This window comes from Cryptomeria japonica, chromosome 6 (assembly GCF_030272615.1).
Source record: "Cryptomeria japonica chromosome 6, Sugi_1.0, whole genome shotgun sequence".
Lineage (NCBI taxonomy): Eukaryota > Viridiplantae > Streptophyta > Pinopsida > Cupressales > Cupressaceae > Cryptomeria > Cryptomeria japonica.
The window spans coordinates 201,986,529-202,002,708 of record NC_081410.1 but is presented as its reverse complement, the minus strand read 5'-3'; the positions used below and the strand labels follow the sequence as shown (position 1 = coordinate 202,002,708).

At 33.4% G+C, this 16,180-nt stretch overlaps 1 protein-coding gene across 1 annotated transcript; it reads left to right on the top strand.

The window, feature by feature from the left end:
• The first annotated feature begins 2,485 nt into the window (after positions 1–2,485).
• Positions 2,486–5,398, top strand: LOC131069800 (GDSL esterase/lipase At5g37690). Its single transcript, XM_058005367.2, has 5 exons — positions 2,486–2,965; positions 3,621–3,748; positions 3,889–4,128; positions 4,336–4,591; positions 4,923–5,398. Exons 1-5 carry the CDS (start codon positions 2,707–2,709, stop codon positions 5,177–5,179), a joined length of 1,140 nt encoding a protein of 379 aa, XP_057861350.1. The 5' UTR covers positions 2,486–2,706; the 3' UTR covers positions 5,180–5,398.
• Positions 5,399–16,180: the final 10,782 nt, after the last annotated feature.

Sequence of the window (16,180 nt, the reverse complement as noted above, 5' to 3'; positions counted from 1 at the left end):
CTGAGCCTCCCAGTCCAGCAAAGTATCAACCTTTAAAAGGTTAGCAAAAAACTCCACAGCAAATTTACTAATCTCTTCCTCACGCTCAAGTTTAATCCCATCTTTAAAAATTTGATCAATTCTATTTTCAGCTCTATGCTTCATAGTAGTGATATGAAAGAATCTACTATTTTTATCTCCAGCATGTAACCAAAGACACCTAGAACGTTGCTTCCAAAAAAAATCCTCTCTTGAAATAATATTATGATATCTTGACATAATGTCACTTTCCTTAAAGAAAAAGTATCCCCTACATATCCTTCTCTTTGAATCTTCTCCTGGATAAGGCTCAAATCAAACTGGAGAGCCGATATCATCATAAAAATGTCACTAAAGATTCCTTGTTCCACTTTCTGACATTTTCCTTAACAATTATGAGCTTTTTAGCAATGCAAAACAGTACAGTCTCATCAATCTCAACATCCTACCAATTCTTTATGCCGTTGTGCAAGCTTGGGTGAGAGAGCCACATCTTTTCAAATCCAAAAGGGAATCCCCTTCTCCCTCACTTAGGTTCTACCACAAAACTTATGGGGTAGTGATTAGATTCAACTCTAAACATCGCCCTTTAGAGAGCATAAATAATGAAGCAACCAGTCTATGGAAATGAGGGACCTTTCCAGCCTCACTTGAATAAGCTCATCACCCACCCTTCTATTGGTCCAAGTGTAGTTAGCTCCTAAAAGATCCAGATCCATAAGACATTGATCATTAATAAAATCAGCCAAATCATGTTTGCTATCCAGTTGGATCTGGGACCCCTCAAACTTTTTTAGATTCTTGAAGAGGGGTATTAAAGTCTCCCATAATAAGCCAAGGAATATCAGAGTGGTTTCTTTGAAAAGAGAAAAGCATCACCCAAAATCTCCTTCTAGAAACCTTATTATTGGGGGTATAAATATTAGACAAAATCCAAGAAAACCCATCTTTGGTGTGCTTGAACAAAGTGGAAACGTGGTTGCCATCATCACATAATGGGATACCTTGAACAAATTGTGAATTTCATTAAGTAACAACTCCCCCAGAAGCACCATTAGAACTACTTCCTTGAGATTCACAAAACTGGAATGAGATAAAGTTATACTCTTTAAGGAGGTGTGATTTTGTTATAATATTGTCTTATTTATGACCTCGTAGATTTTTTTCCATTTTGGTTTTCTACAAGAAAATCAAGAGATAATTCTAATCTAGTTAAGGTTATATAATGTGTCTATCTTTGTGGAGACAAGTCTCTCTTATCTAAAATTGAATATTTATATTTATTTTAAATATTATAAATAAAAAATATTTTTCTTGAAATTTAAAACTAATTATGTTGAAGGCATATTATACTCACACATCCATCAATAAAAACCAAAAGCATTTAATTTGACATCTTTGTGACACTTAAATGCATGAAAAGAAAAGAAAATTATTATTATTATTTTATTTTATTTATTATATCTTCACTTCCACCTCTAAATGAGTTTAATGATCCGTGATGGATCATTTAATCAATTAACTTCATAATAATCTCAATCTAATATTATTAATTATGGAGGATTGAAAGTATTCCTACATAAAGTCCACTTTTTTTTCAAGGATAAAATAAAGAATATAAAATAATAATATAATTATAATAATTTGATAAATATAAAATAAGAATATATTCATATCTTAATAATAGTTTAATATTAATTAAAATATCATAATATAATAATAATTTAATATTAATTACAATATAATAATAATAAATTTTTAAATTGAATAGTGAACAAATATGATGTCTTCCACGAACATTTAAGATTTAATCCAAAATAATCAAGAAATCCATAATGAATTGGTTAAACTTGAAAATAAAAAACTTAACAATTGAGTAAAGAATTGATTAAACTTGAAGAACATTAAAAAAAAACTTAACATTTTTAGTAAAGAATTGTTTAAACTTGAACAACATAAAGACCTTGACAAATAACCAGTACGTCAGATCAAACGTATGAAAAATAGTCTCTTTTAACTTGTTTCATAGGTCTCTATATAGAGAAACAGTCTTTTGCCAACTACCATGTAAATTCATACGTCGTGAAAAACAATCTTAACTGCTGTCCATGCTCCTGTAAATTGACTATTTAACAACGTTGTAACTTTTTTCCAAGATCATTCAATTCTGGAACGAGAGAAGCATGGAACCCTAAGATAAAAGGGTGTTTCAGTTTTTCAGGTTAAAATGTTAACTACCCAGAAAACCATAACGTTTGACAAAAGCTTGAAGTGACGTGCAAGAATGCGAAAAAAACACCCAGTTTGAACTTTACAACGCTTCCCTTGGACCAAATCACTATGAAACCAGTTTAAACAAGTTAGCCTAGAACATGTGGAAATGAGTAGAGAGGCAGATAAGAAATGAGAAACCACAAGAAATTGCTCTGATGCCCAAAATTATAAGTGGTTGGCCTGCTCTTTGCTCCAGCTAATGTAATTTAGAAGCCATAGAGAGCAATGGTGGTGTTGGGCTGTCACCTAAGAGTTGAAATTAACCATTTTTTTTGGTTTCTTTGGTCATGGTAGATCATGAAAGTTCTCGAAGTCGTCCAAGCTTTTCTTGACTGTGATCTCAAGTGGGTATTTATTATGAGCCAGTGATGGAGGGAGACAATCAATTGTGATCTGTGTGAGAGAATAGAAAAGATGGAGAAGATGAATAGCTGTTCATATGTCATTTGTGTTGCAGTTATGTGGGTGTTAGCAAGTGGGGCATTAGTGATGAGTGCACAAGTGGATGTGCCAGCATCCTTCATATTTGGTGACTCCTTAACTGATGTGGGGAACAATAATCACCTCACCTATGGTCTTGCCAAATGCAATTTCCTCTGGTATGGTATCGATTTCCCTGGTGGGGTTCCTACTGGAAGATTCAGCAATGGTAGAACTATTAATGACATCATCTGTAAGTTGTATATTTAGCCTTTTCAAATCTTTCAGCCTTCTTTACTGCTCGTTAGAATTCCATTGCGCAAAGTTTGAGCTATTAATTCTGTTGATAGTTGCTGTTTCTGGGTTCGATTGTGTGTGAGTTTTTTCATAACGTTCAGGATTCGACTGTGTGAGAGTTTTTTCATAACGTTTTAGATCACGAATTTTTTCATATCGTTTCTCATCACAGAGTGTGATCCAAAACGTTACGAAAAACTCACACATAATCGAATCGAAAAACAACAACTATCAGAGTTCTTTGCTGCTTGTTAGAATTTCATTGTCCAAAGTTTGAGCTATTAATTTGTTGATAGTAGTTGTTTCTGGATTTGATTGTGTGTGAGTTTTTTCATAACGTTGTGGATTCCATTGTGTAGAGAAAATTTTCATAAGGTTGTGGATTTGATTGTGTGTGATTTTTTCCATAAAGTTTTAGATCAATGAATTTTCCAAAAGTTCAAAATGTGAAAATACAAAAAATACCACCTTCATCAGATTATGAAATAAAATATAATCCGAAATATCATGAAAAAACTCACACAAAATCGAATCTACAAACAACAACTATCAATATTATAAATTGTAAAAATCTAGTATCAATTATTAATTCTATGTTCTTTCCTCTGCAGTTGCCAAATTGAATATTCCTAATCCAAAAGCATATCTCTCCATGTCAGAAGACGATGACGCCATTCTTAAAGGGGCAAACTATGCCTCTGGAGGAGCAGGCATACTCAACGAAACAGGATTTCTCTTTGTACATATATACTATCCATTTTACTGCACTTCTTACTCCATTTCTTATACTGTCTTAAGCTATTCATTGCATTGCATTTCTCAATCCATTGTTTATACTATCTCATTCTATTCACAATGATATTGTAACTGTGATTGCAGATTGAGAGAGTGGCATTTGACAAGCAAATAGAATGCTTCGAGACAACCAAAAACCGTATCATCAAGAAAGTGGGAGTGGAGGCAGCTAATAAATTGCTTGCTGATTCTGTTTACTTTGTGCTCATAGGGAGCAATGATTACATTAACAACTATCTCTTGCCAGTTCCATCCACAGTTCAGCAATATGATCCTCATGCATTTGTCAATTTGCTTATTACTTCTTTGGAGCGACAATTAAAGGTATGATAAAATACATAAAAACAAAAAAATGACGTCTTAATGTACAATTTCGACTTAAACAACACACTCTAAACTTTAATAACTCATCTGAAATCAAACTTATAAGTTTTATCCATGTTGTATTGTTATATATTCTGGTTCTTAGAAAAGTTTTGGCCATGTTTTAACTGATAAAAGTTCTGTTGTGACATGAACATGATATTGCAGAAAATTTACGAAATTGGGGCACGCAAAATAGTGTTCAATGGAATGGGACCTCTTGGATGCATCCCCTCACAACGGCTTCAGAATCCTGCAGGAGATAATAGTTGCCTTGATGATGTGAATACATGGGCTCAAAAATTTAATGTGCAAATAAACGGGGTCCTGAAGCGGCTTAATTCACAACTACCTGGGGTTCGCATTAGCTATGTGGACACCTATAACTTACTCATGGAACTCATTCAAAACCCCAACAAATACGGTAAACAAGAACATACATGTATTATAAGTAGAGAAAATGATATGAACAGTAAATTCATGATTAGTGAGGTGTTGTTTTTTAAACTTGGTTAAAATTAATATATTATCATAGGTAGATCAATATATTATCAAAATTCACGGTAAGAAGTTAAATGGGTATTAAAATCAATTTATTTATAAATGTAAATCTATATTTGAATATTAAATTATTATTTATGAATTTATTAACAATTTGTCGATGTATTGTAATGTGTAGATTTTGATGTTTTCAATGTTTTTTTTTTTGGTCATAATGAAGCACTAACAATTTGTTGATTTATTGTAATGTGTAGGTTTTGATGTCGTGGATGTCCCATGTTGTAAGGTGGCCACACAATTTGGACAATTTTGTCTACCCAATTCATCATTGTGTAAGGATCGCAGTAAATACTTATTTTGGGATGCCTTCCATCCCACAGATGCTGCCAATGAAGTTATGGCACATGCCGTTCTTTCCAACCCTGATGCTCTCCAATTCTACCCTTCTCTTGCTCCAGCTCCTGCTCCTACTCCTACTCTCACCTCGCCATCTCCTTCTGCTTCTCCTTAGAATATAAGTCAGATCGCTTAATAAAGATATTTGAAAACTATTTATATATTATTGAAAAAGTTTTGTTCTAAGATGTCTTTCTTATATAGTAAATCTATCGATTATTAATTATTTGGAAACTTCAAAGTGTTGTTTTAGATTTGTTATACCAAATTATCATTTTGTCCAAACTACAACTATCACTTGCTTGGATTTAAATAATGCAAAATGGAGTTTCAACTGAGTGCTTAGATGATAATTATGCATTATTTTGGAGATAACATATAAAAATATCAATTAGTGTAGAAAGATTATTTTTTTTAATATAGTTATTTATGTTTAATTTTGATATTAGGAAACAAGAGTTACAAAATAGTTTAATTATTGTTTGAAATTGTATGATTGACATGTATAACAAAATGTATGGTTCAATGATGGCAAACGATTGAAAGCTAGGGAAAAACTAATCCTGTAAACAAACTTATATTTATAGCTTACCTGATGTCTACAAAATTGTGGTTTATATTATATATTCCCCAACATTATTGTATATTAGTTTGAGTCTTAAGATAAACCATGTTTTTTGTCTATGAATTTTGTTCTTGAGATATAATGTCTTAAATTTTGGTTGAGGTGTGGATATCTGTCATTTAAAAATTTATGTGGTGAAATTCTTGCAGATGGATTTAATTGTAGAGTAGTAATTGATGACTTAGACTTTGGTTAAGTGTTTTTTTGTGATAAGACAAGCGATGTAAAGTTATGATTAGCTTGAATTCAACATGATTCACATTTAAAATCTATAAAAGTTATGAGCCATATATAGTTTTCATAGATATTTTAATAGATTTTTAATTGTGAGACATTGCCACGTGCAAGCCAATAATAGCTAGATTTAAATATTTTCAAACTTGAGAAATAATTATTGATAAATTTAATTTTTATCATTTTATAAAGAAATATCAAAAGCATACAAACAAGAGATAATTTCAAACAAATGATTGATGTATTTATGAAAGAAAAAAAATTGATAAAAAGGTGGAAAGCACTACAAACCATATATAAATGCAGGTTTTTGTACTTGTTATCATATCTATAAAGAATGTTTTTTCCTCTCAATATTACCCCAAGGTATCCAATAGTAGATGCTTGCATTATGTTATTTATCAATGAATGCAACAAGCCTAAAAAGATAGGACAACTCACAAACAATTTTTCAAAATTTTAAGGTGATTTTTTCTATATATAAACTTGCTAATATTTTAATTCCAATAATTTTGTAAGGAAGTAATCTATATTCTAAAAGATATTGGGAAGAATTATATAACCATGTAAACTCTTGTAGAACTTATAAAGTGAAAAGTCAAAATAACCAAGTGAAAATATTAAGAAAAACTACAAATATTATATTGAGTTCCCTTTAATAGTACTATATACATATCATAAATGAGTGGATTTGTCATGGAAATTTTATAGAAATGATAATAATTTTAAAATAATATTCAAAAAGTGTGACCACTGTGGAAAAAATTAAGAGAATAGGAGAGGAAGGAAAGAATCTGAAAAAGAAGCTATTTAGTACTTTGAAATATACAGAGCTTGCATTTTGAGTACATTACATGAGCACTTAAGTGTCTAAACAAAACTCACATCAAGATATTCGCTTTTTACAGGTTTAGAATTATAGAATTACACCTCACATAACTAACTAGACATTAGGTATATAATTGAATATTTTGTTTGACAAAGTTATCGTATTGTTTTGATTGATGGTAATTGATTCCTTAACTCAAAACTTAAAAAAGAGAAAGTACAGATATGTGGCATTATAAATCGATCATCATATGGTATATTATAAATATATTTATCACATTGTAAAATAACCAATATATCTTAGATACTTTACTAATGTACTTTTAAATCAACATTACCAACAATATCACAAAAGTAGAGCAATAATTTGATATTGGAAATAAAATTGAGTTTTAAATAAATGATTTTTTGGTATAGAGGATTGCACAAGAATGACATCACATGTTAATGTTAGCACAAATTGTACTAATAAAGTGAGTGGTGTAGATATATATCTTGGAATCACTAAGGACATGGAATCCTAGTCATTTGCCCCATAATGAAGGAACCAACCACTTGTTTATGGATCAAACATGACATACATCAACTTTGTTGGAATGAATAAATCTTAATTGAAAGGGAATTACTTTCCCTAAGGTTTATATCAACAAGTCTTGGCTTATGTGGGTAACCTAAAGTTCAATGATAACTATTCCATTTGAGGGTCTTTGCTAGTTTACTCATCTAAAAATATGATAATTTAGTTACATATATGAAAGTAGGATCTCAAGAATTTTTTAAATTTTCTAGTGCCTATAATACAAACAATAGAAAATAAAATTTAATCTAATAACCTAGTCTAGTCTAACCAATATATGTTAAAGATGTCAAAAGAGAGAGAAGGGTGTCGATGAAAGAATGAAACTGTTCGTCTAGAATATGTATCATTGGCTTGTGAGAATCTCTTTGAAAATGTGTCACAAAAAGAACACAAACAACAACCAACTTAATATAGGTATATATGAGGATGATGCAATCTGTCATATCATACAAGAACCAAGAAAATTACCATAAACATGGGTAGATCAACTAAAAATAAATTCTACTGACCAAATACATGTATGAAAAGTATCAAATCCCAAAATAGGTTACCAATAGGAAGAGAGCTCATATAAAATATGGCTATCCAAAACACAATCACAATTCTTAGATGAGGAAAATAGAGAAAAAAAAATAGCTAATATTATAATAGAACTAATAAAATAAACCATACAATCATCTTTTGGCTTTTGCATTTGATTTATCAACCCTATTTGAACTCAACCCTTGCAAATGATAAGCTACCTAATAAATAGCTAATTTTTAAGCCATATGGTACCTTGGGATTCTCTTTTTGCTTCATCATATATGCTTTCTTTTAGACTTCTATGTTATCATTGATAGTTCTGATACTAAATGTAAGTACATATCCAATAGCCAACAAGATGAGAGGGGGGGTGAATCATACAAACTTAATCTTCTATAAAAACATCAGATTCAACCTCGGTAACATATACTTCAGTAATATAACCAAAATTGTTAAACATGCAAACTCAAAAGCATATAAACATCATAAACCTCATAACACCAGATTTAACATGGAAACCCAAATAGGGAAAAACCACTGTGGGATTTCGGACCCACTAAGAAATATACTCTTCTAGAGTATGCTCGGTTAAAAGCAAATCTTGTTAAAGATTACAAACACATTGCTAGATGTGACCCGGTTAAGGGATTTCCCTCATATCTGTTAGGATCTTCACCTTGTTAGAAGTGACCTTGTTAAAGGATTTCAAACACTCAATCAGAATGTCACCTTGCTAGAGGGTTTTACAATTAAGACTGTTAAGTCCACTCAGTTAAGAGATTTTCTGTCACTTTCACAAAATAATAGTAATAAAAATCTATCTGCAACTTCACATCTAAAATGCTAAAGCAGATTCTTATTTGTTCAATATAATCTAGACATAGAACTAATCTTGTCCATCTGCTAGGCTTCTATACTCTATTATTCAAACAGGTCTTCAAGCTTCTGTGCTCGGTAATCACTATGTAGCATCCCTGTGCATACACTTGCCCGCATGCATTGTTTATCAACAGTTCCCTATTTATAAATAATTAGCTAACCACTTAATCTCCTTGATCACATTTCCCATGATCAATCATAGCCATCAGATCTTCAATCTTGTCCAGGTTCAATGCATCTTTCGATCTGAAAATGTTTTACCCCGCCTAGGAACTTGCATATATTTCTTGGAACTTGTGCTAGGGTATTGCGGTTCAATCTGCGCTATAGATCTTCATGCCAACTTTTCTTTGCCATAGATTCATTAACAAACTTTATTTACGGCATACCAATCATTTAATCAGTTTCAACTCATCAGCTTCCTTCATTAAATAACGCATGTAACCATTTAATGCATTCTGTTATAGCTCGGTTACAACTCGGTAAATACTAAAATTCACTCGGTAGACATTCCGCCTTCATTAACCGATAGCAATAACCTTAGGGTTTACCGACTAGGTTCCTTAGGGTTTACCGACTAGGTTCTTTGCTTGGTAACATAGTATAGTATTAACCTTATAATTTATAACATATGTATGATGTTAAAACAATCTAAACATCATGATCTCATCATTGTCTGACTCGGTAATAGTTGCCCATTGAATACCTTATTCATCCTCTTATTCATCATAATCTTTCATGTGTCTTTTACCGACATCTTTATATTCTTCAAATCATACTTCTCAAGATATGGCAACATCATACTGAATTAGAAAATCAATTTCTTGACATCAATGACAAAATAATATCAAGACAATAAACATCCTTAATCAGTTATATCCATAATCATCAACAACCTTCTCAATATCCTTATTGAAATGTCAACAATCCTTCATTGTCTGTTATAATGCTATATTGCCAACAATCATCTCAATATGTATGTATACATGTACATATCACACACACACACACATATGTACATGTACATGTACATGTACATGAACATGTACGTACATGTATATGTACATGAACATGTACGTATATGTATATGTATATGTATATGTATATGCATACATACATACATACATACATACATGCATGCATGTGTGTGTGTGTATATGTATATGTATATGTATATGTATATGTATATGTATATGTATATGTATATGGTGTAAAATTAGAGTTTCACCAATTGAGATAATAAAACCACTAATCTTACTTAAGGAATTAATACATTAAAAGAGGGTGGTAAATCCAATAGATCTAGCTACAATTCAATTAGGGAAAAGGGTTGAAAATACTGATTAGATTTACCAATTTATTATCTCCCTCTTTTGAGTTGAAATTTGGATGTAAATCATGAAGTTAGGGAAAGACGATGGATAATTGAAGAGAAATAGTAAGAATAAATTGCTATAGGTATCAGACAGAGCCACAAACATGGATCTAAGCAGAAGAAGAGAATCAAAACCTATTCCTCAAAATTCGGGCTGATTTTTTGGGACCAGGTAGGTGGGGTCAACTCAGTCTTGCACTTTTCCCTTTGTCAAAATTTGTACTTGTTTGTTGCCATCAACTTTGTTGAAATCTCTTATTACAGCTCTTGAGTCAATTACTTGGACACAAAAAGAGAATAAAAGGGTTGGGAATAGGGGTTTGCCTTGGGTCAAACCCTGGTTTAGGAATTAACCTTCAATTGAATAATGTAAATACTTAATTAAATGCTAGGAGATATAACTCAAAACTGCAATAGATGATAAAAATATTAATAATGCAATTCTCTTTGGATGTAATCACAAATGTTGGATGTAATAGCATGAAAAACACATGGACATGAAAAACCCTAATCAAACACATGCTTGCATGAAGATTAATGTAACTTTTCTCCATAATACTTGAAGGATAAAATGTTACTTTGAATGTTTGAAAATGCTTGATGGTAAATGCTTGACAGATGCATGAATAATGGGGTGTGAGAATGATCAATTGATTCTAGGTTTAAAATGAATGGATAGGATGTCTTTATATAGGGTTCCCTAGGTATATTATCAATTGGGCTGACCTCCAATGGTTAAGTGTAGCCACAGGGACCAAAATCCATCGGGGAGGGAGAGAGCCCACCCAAATTTAAATTGGGTCCTATTTAAGGGGGGCCAAGGTAGTGGGGGTGTCTTGATCCTCCAAAAATAGGACCAACAAATCAGAAAATGAGGGAAGGCAGCTCTAGGATGGGGCCCACTAAGCGATGTCAACAGTGGACATCAAAGTTGGAGTAGAGATAACCAAAATGGGCCTAGGGGAATAGAGATAGGACATGCTAAAGTAGGAGTGCAAGTATGAGGTGTGAATTGTATCGATTACAATTTACGACACTACAGTATATATATATGCACACACACATACATAAATACATACATATACATACATACATACATATATAAATAAATATGCGTATGTATACAAAAATGTGTGTGTGTGTATACACATACATACATATATATATGTAAACACATATGCATATGTGTGCGTCTGTATGTATTTGTACATACATATATGTGTATATACATACATACAAACAGACATACATACATGTGTGTGTGTGCACCAGATGTGTACACACACACACACATATGTATGCATGTGTATATATAAGTATATATGCATGTTTAAGTGTGTATGTACACACACACACATATGTATGCATGTGTATGTGTATGTGTATGTGTATGTGTATGTGTATGTGTATGTGTATGTGTATGTGTATGTGTATGTACACATATATATCCATATACATATACATACATATCTTTATGTTTGTATACATGTGTGTGTGTGTGTGTGTGTGTGTAGTTATATATTTTATTTTTATTTTTTTTTAATTTATATATATTTGTGTGTGTGTGTGTGTACATATATATACATGTATGTATGCATATATAAATATATGTATAAATATATGTATAAATATATGTATAAATATATACATATGTATGTGTATATATACACACATATATATATAGTATGTGTATATATGTATGTCCAAATATATATGCATACACATATATGTTTGTGTGTGTACACACACACACACACACACACACATATATGTATATACACATATGTATGTATGTATGTATATATATATGTATGTATGTACATACATACATACAGACATACATACACAAACATACATATATATGTATGTATGTATGTATGTATGTATGTATGTATATGTATATATGTATGTATGTATATATATGTATATATATAGACTATCAAATTTATACTTAGACTAGACTTGTGCACCAAGCTCTACAAGATACATTGTAATATTTATCAAACTCATATTCATAAAGTGAAATGCTCCAATTGAGTCATGTTCTAATCTCTGAAAGATTGATAGCTTAAATCTTTCATGGTGAAGGTTCTCAAAATTAATGGTTATAATTCATTGTGAAGAGTGTGTAAATGTCTAAAGGTGAGTACACATAAATGGACATCCAGTAATGATCCAGTGGTCCAACTCATGATCCCACATGGTATGAAAATTAAATGAAACTCATCTTCAAATAATTTTCCCTTGGTGTAAATTATTATTGAACTTCTCAATACTCTTATTTCATTGTTTTTGGTTATCATAAGTCATATGTAGAGAATTCATAGTCTCTTTCAATGTTAATATTTTTTTTTCTTCAAGTTTTAAGTTCACCCCTTAAGCTATTGTTTTTCCCTAATGAACGTGTTATCCATTATATTGAATTTTCTTTTTTCAAAAAGAGTGAGCATGTATGTTCAAAACTATTCTGGTGAGTCTTTCCATGCACATGTATGTATTCTTAAGTTTATGCCTATTTTAGATGTATTATCTCACTAGTACATTTGGGCCTAATTTCCGATGGCTAATTGTCGGATTTGCAATGACACAACATCGGACTTCCGACCAACTTAACCGTCAAAAAATCATCATCGGGCTTCCCGACGATGCCATTTGCATCGATAGTCCAATGATGTTATGAACTCCTCCGACAACGGCTATATTTGCACCCCTAGCCACAAATTTCGGCAGATTTCCGTCGGATTTCCGACGGATGCTATGTTTGCTCCTCGACGACTGTCCGACATGGAAGTGATGTCGGATATACAGCATCCTTGTCAGATGTTTATGTTGGCATTATGTGAACCGGTATGAGGACATGATGACATTGTATGTTGTCATTGATGTCAATATGCTGAAGAAGAGAGAACCGGTATGTTACCAAGAACAGGTATATGTGCCAAAGTGAAGCAGTGTGTTTGTTCAAGGTGAACCGGCATGTGGTTATGGGAATCGGTACATAGAAGCCTTGTATGGCTACTGGTTGGTAGTCTCAACTTCAGGGTTTCTGGTTGAAGTGCCTCAAGCCTGTGTGAATCAATCGGTGACTTTGTGTGATGAGTTAGCATTCTAACGAAGAATAGATCATGTTGCCACGTCAGCCTTGTGCACGTGAAGGATCTAGCATGAAGGAGATTGTCCCTATCTACCTTAGGAATGTGCGAAGTCTGTAAATGGTGATAACACATGATGGGTTATCAGTCGCCATGAAATCGGCGGAAAATGAATGATGGAGAACGTCTTGAGATTGGCTCAAGATTGTTGCATTTAATGAAATGTGCTCAACAATCAAGATTGAACCATTTGAATTGCTTAACCTAACAGGTTTAGGGTTTAGGGTTTATGCTACTAACCTATCTGTTTCCTATAAGGTCGATGTTGTGTTTCTTTCTGAGGTTGTTGGCAAAAGTTGTGTGTGTATCCAAGAGAAGAGATACATGATTCTTGCCAGACCAGAAGAGAGAAGTGATACCTGCAGAGTGTAAGTGTAGAAGGTGAAGAGGAGCTAAAGCGGATCTACATTGGCATTGAGTGTTGTTACTAGATCATTGTAATACCTGTTGATCTCTAACCACTTCAACAGCTGGGAAATCCCTTAACAGGGTAGCTTTAACCGGCTTACTGTAAATCCTTTAATAGGGTGAATCAAAACCATTGAGTTATTGAAATCCTCTAACAAGGTAACCTTTAACAGGGTTTAACCCTTAACCAGGTATTCTAGCCATCCCTTAACCGGGTGATCCCTAACAGGATCAGTTCTTAACAGAACCTATTGTATCAATCTTTAATTGGACAAGGATCCTAACAGAGTGGACTTCTAAAGAGTTCAAAAATAGCTTGTGGGTATTCATCCCCACTGTGGTTTTTCCCAGTTGGGTTTCCACGTGAAAAAATTGTGTGTCATGTGTGGTGTTATTCATGTGATGGTTTGAGTGATCTGTGTCTGAAGATAAATCATGTTGATCTAGTTGTTTATATATCTTTGATGATAGATTACCTGTGCATGCACTAGGGTAAAATGGAAATGAAGTATTATATTGTATGAAAAGATAAGTGTCAACCGATTTATGCTTGTCTTAGTTACTCTGGGTTTTGCCAATTGTACTTTGTTTAAGGTCGGTGTTACTATTTGTCTGCCAAAACACAGTGTCTGACAAACCGGTTTAGGATTGTGTTTTTGTCTGTGCTGATTCACCCCCCCCCCCTCTCAATACCGGTTTGGTACTATCCATTCATCATTGAGTTATCAATTGGTATCAGAGCGTCCTCCAGGTCCTCTATGTTATAAGCTTAACCGCTTGAGGAAAAGATCCCAGTCTAATGATGAAGAGGGAAGGTCCAAAGTTCAACAGAGATAATTTCAGTATATGGAAAGACAGAATGAAGATATACATCAGAAGCATGGGTGCTCAACACTAGAGTTATGTTGAGAATGCTTATGTTGCCCCTACCGGTACTCTCACCGATGACCGAAAGAGAGAGATACAGGAGAATGGGCAAGTCATGGAAGCCCTAATTATTAGCTTATCTGACATTGAGTTTATTGATGTCCAAGATAAAGTAAATCCCAAAGAAGTATGGGATACTCTTGAAAATATCTATGGCGGTGATGAGCATGTAAAACAAGATAAGGAAGAAAGCCTTAGAGGGAAGTTTGAAGACATGCGGATGGTTGAAGGAGAGACCATTCAACAGTATGGAATAAGAATCAAAATTGTTGTCGAAGATATCAAGAGTGCAAGTGGTAAAATGGAAGATTCCACCATGGTAAGCAAAGTCCTGAGATCCTTATTACCGATCTATGCAATAAGGGTTGTTGCTATTCAGGAGTTCAGATCAATAGACAAGACTAAGGTCTAAATAGTTTTGATGGTTGTGTTCAAAAGACTGAATCAGCTTTTAAAGCTTCTGTTGTACCATCCAGAAAAGGAAAAGAAGCTAGCACTAGTGGTGAACCAAAACAAAGCAGAGAAATGGATGATGAGGAGATTCTGATGGCATTTGAAGCTCTTCTTGCCAGGAAACTTCCTAAAGGAACCGATAAATATAGAGGTAAGCTCCCTTTGAAATGCTTTTCTTGTAACCAAATAGGACATATTGTTGTAAACTGTCCTAATGGTGACAACAAGGACAAACCGGAAAGGTTCAATAAATTCAAAGGAGAAAACCGGAGAAATTGTTTTGTGGTAGTTGATGAAGGTGTCACAGATGAGGAGTCAGAAGATGAAGAAAATGAAGATATTGTGTTTGTTGCTGTCAAGGAAGATGTGTCAGACAAGAAGGCTCTTGTCTCCCGCTTTGATAATTCCAATGAGTCGATTATTGATAGTGGTTGTTCTCACCATATGACTGGTGACCGGAGCAAGTTTCTATCCTTGGAAGAGTATGATGGTGGTGTGGTTCGCTTTGGTAATGATGCACCATGTATGGTCAAAGGCAGAGGGTCCATCTCTCTGAATGGAAAGAGTAGTGCTGACAATGTGTATTGGGTTGATGGTCTCAGACACAACCTTCTGAGTGTTGCCCAACTGAATGATAGTGGTCTCACTCTGGAATTCAAGAATGGAGTGTGCAGAATCAAAGGAAAGAATGGTGAATTGGTGGCCATCGGCATGCAGACCAAAGGTAACCTATTTCAGCTGAATGCAAATATAAGTAAATGTCTTATCGCTAAATTTGATGATAGTTGGATATGGCATAGGAGACTCTGCCATGTAAACTTTGATAACATTGTGAAGGCCAGTAAGATCAAGGCAGTTAGAGGGTTGCCGGTGCTGAGAAAACCGGAAAATACCTTGTGCAGAGAGTGTCAACTGGGGAAAATGTCTTCCTCAACCTTTAAAGGTAAACCTTTCACTGCTGACAATTTGCTTGATCTTGTGCATACTGATTTGTGTGGTCCTATGAAAACTAGGAGTGTGCAAGGTGATAGGTACTTCATGATTCTCACTAATGACTGCTCAAGAATGATGTGGGTCACATTCTTGAAAGATAAGTCTAAAGCTTTTGTAAAGTTCAAAGCTTTCATAGC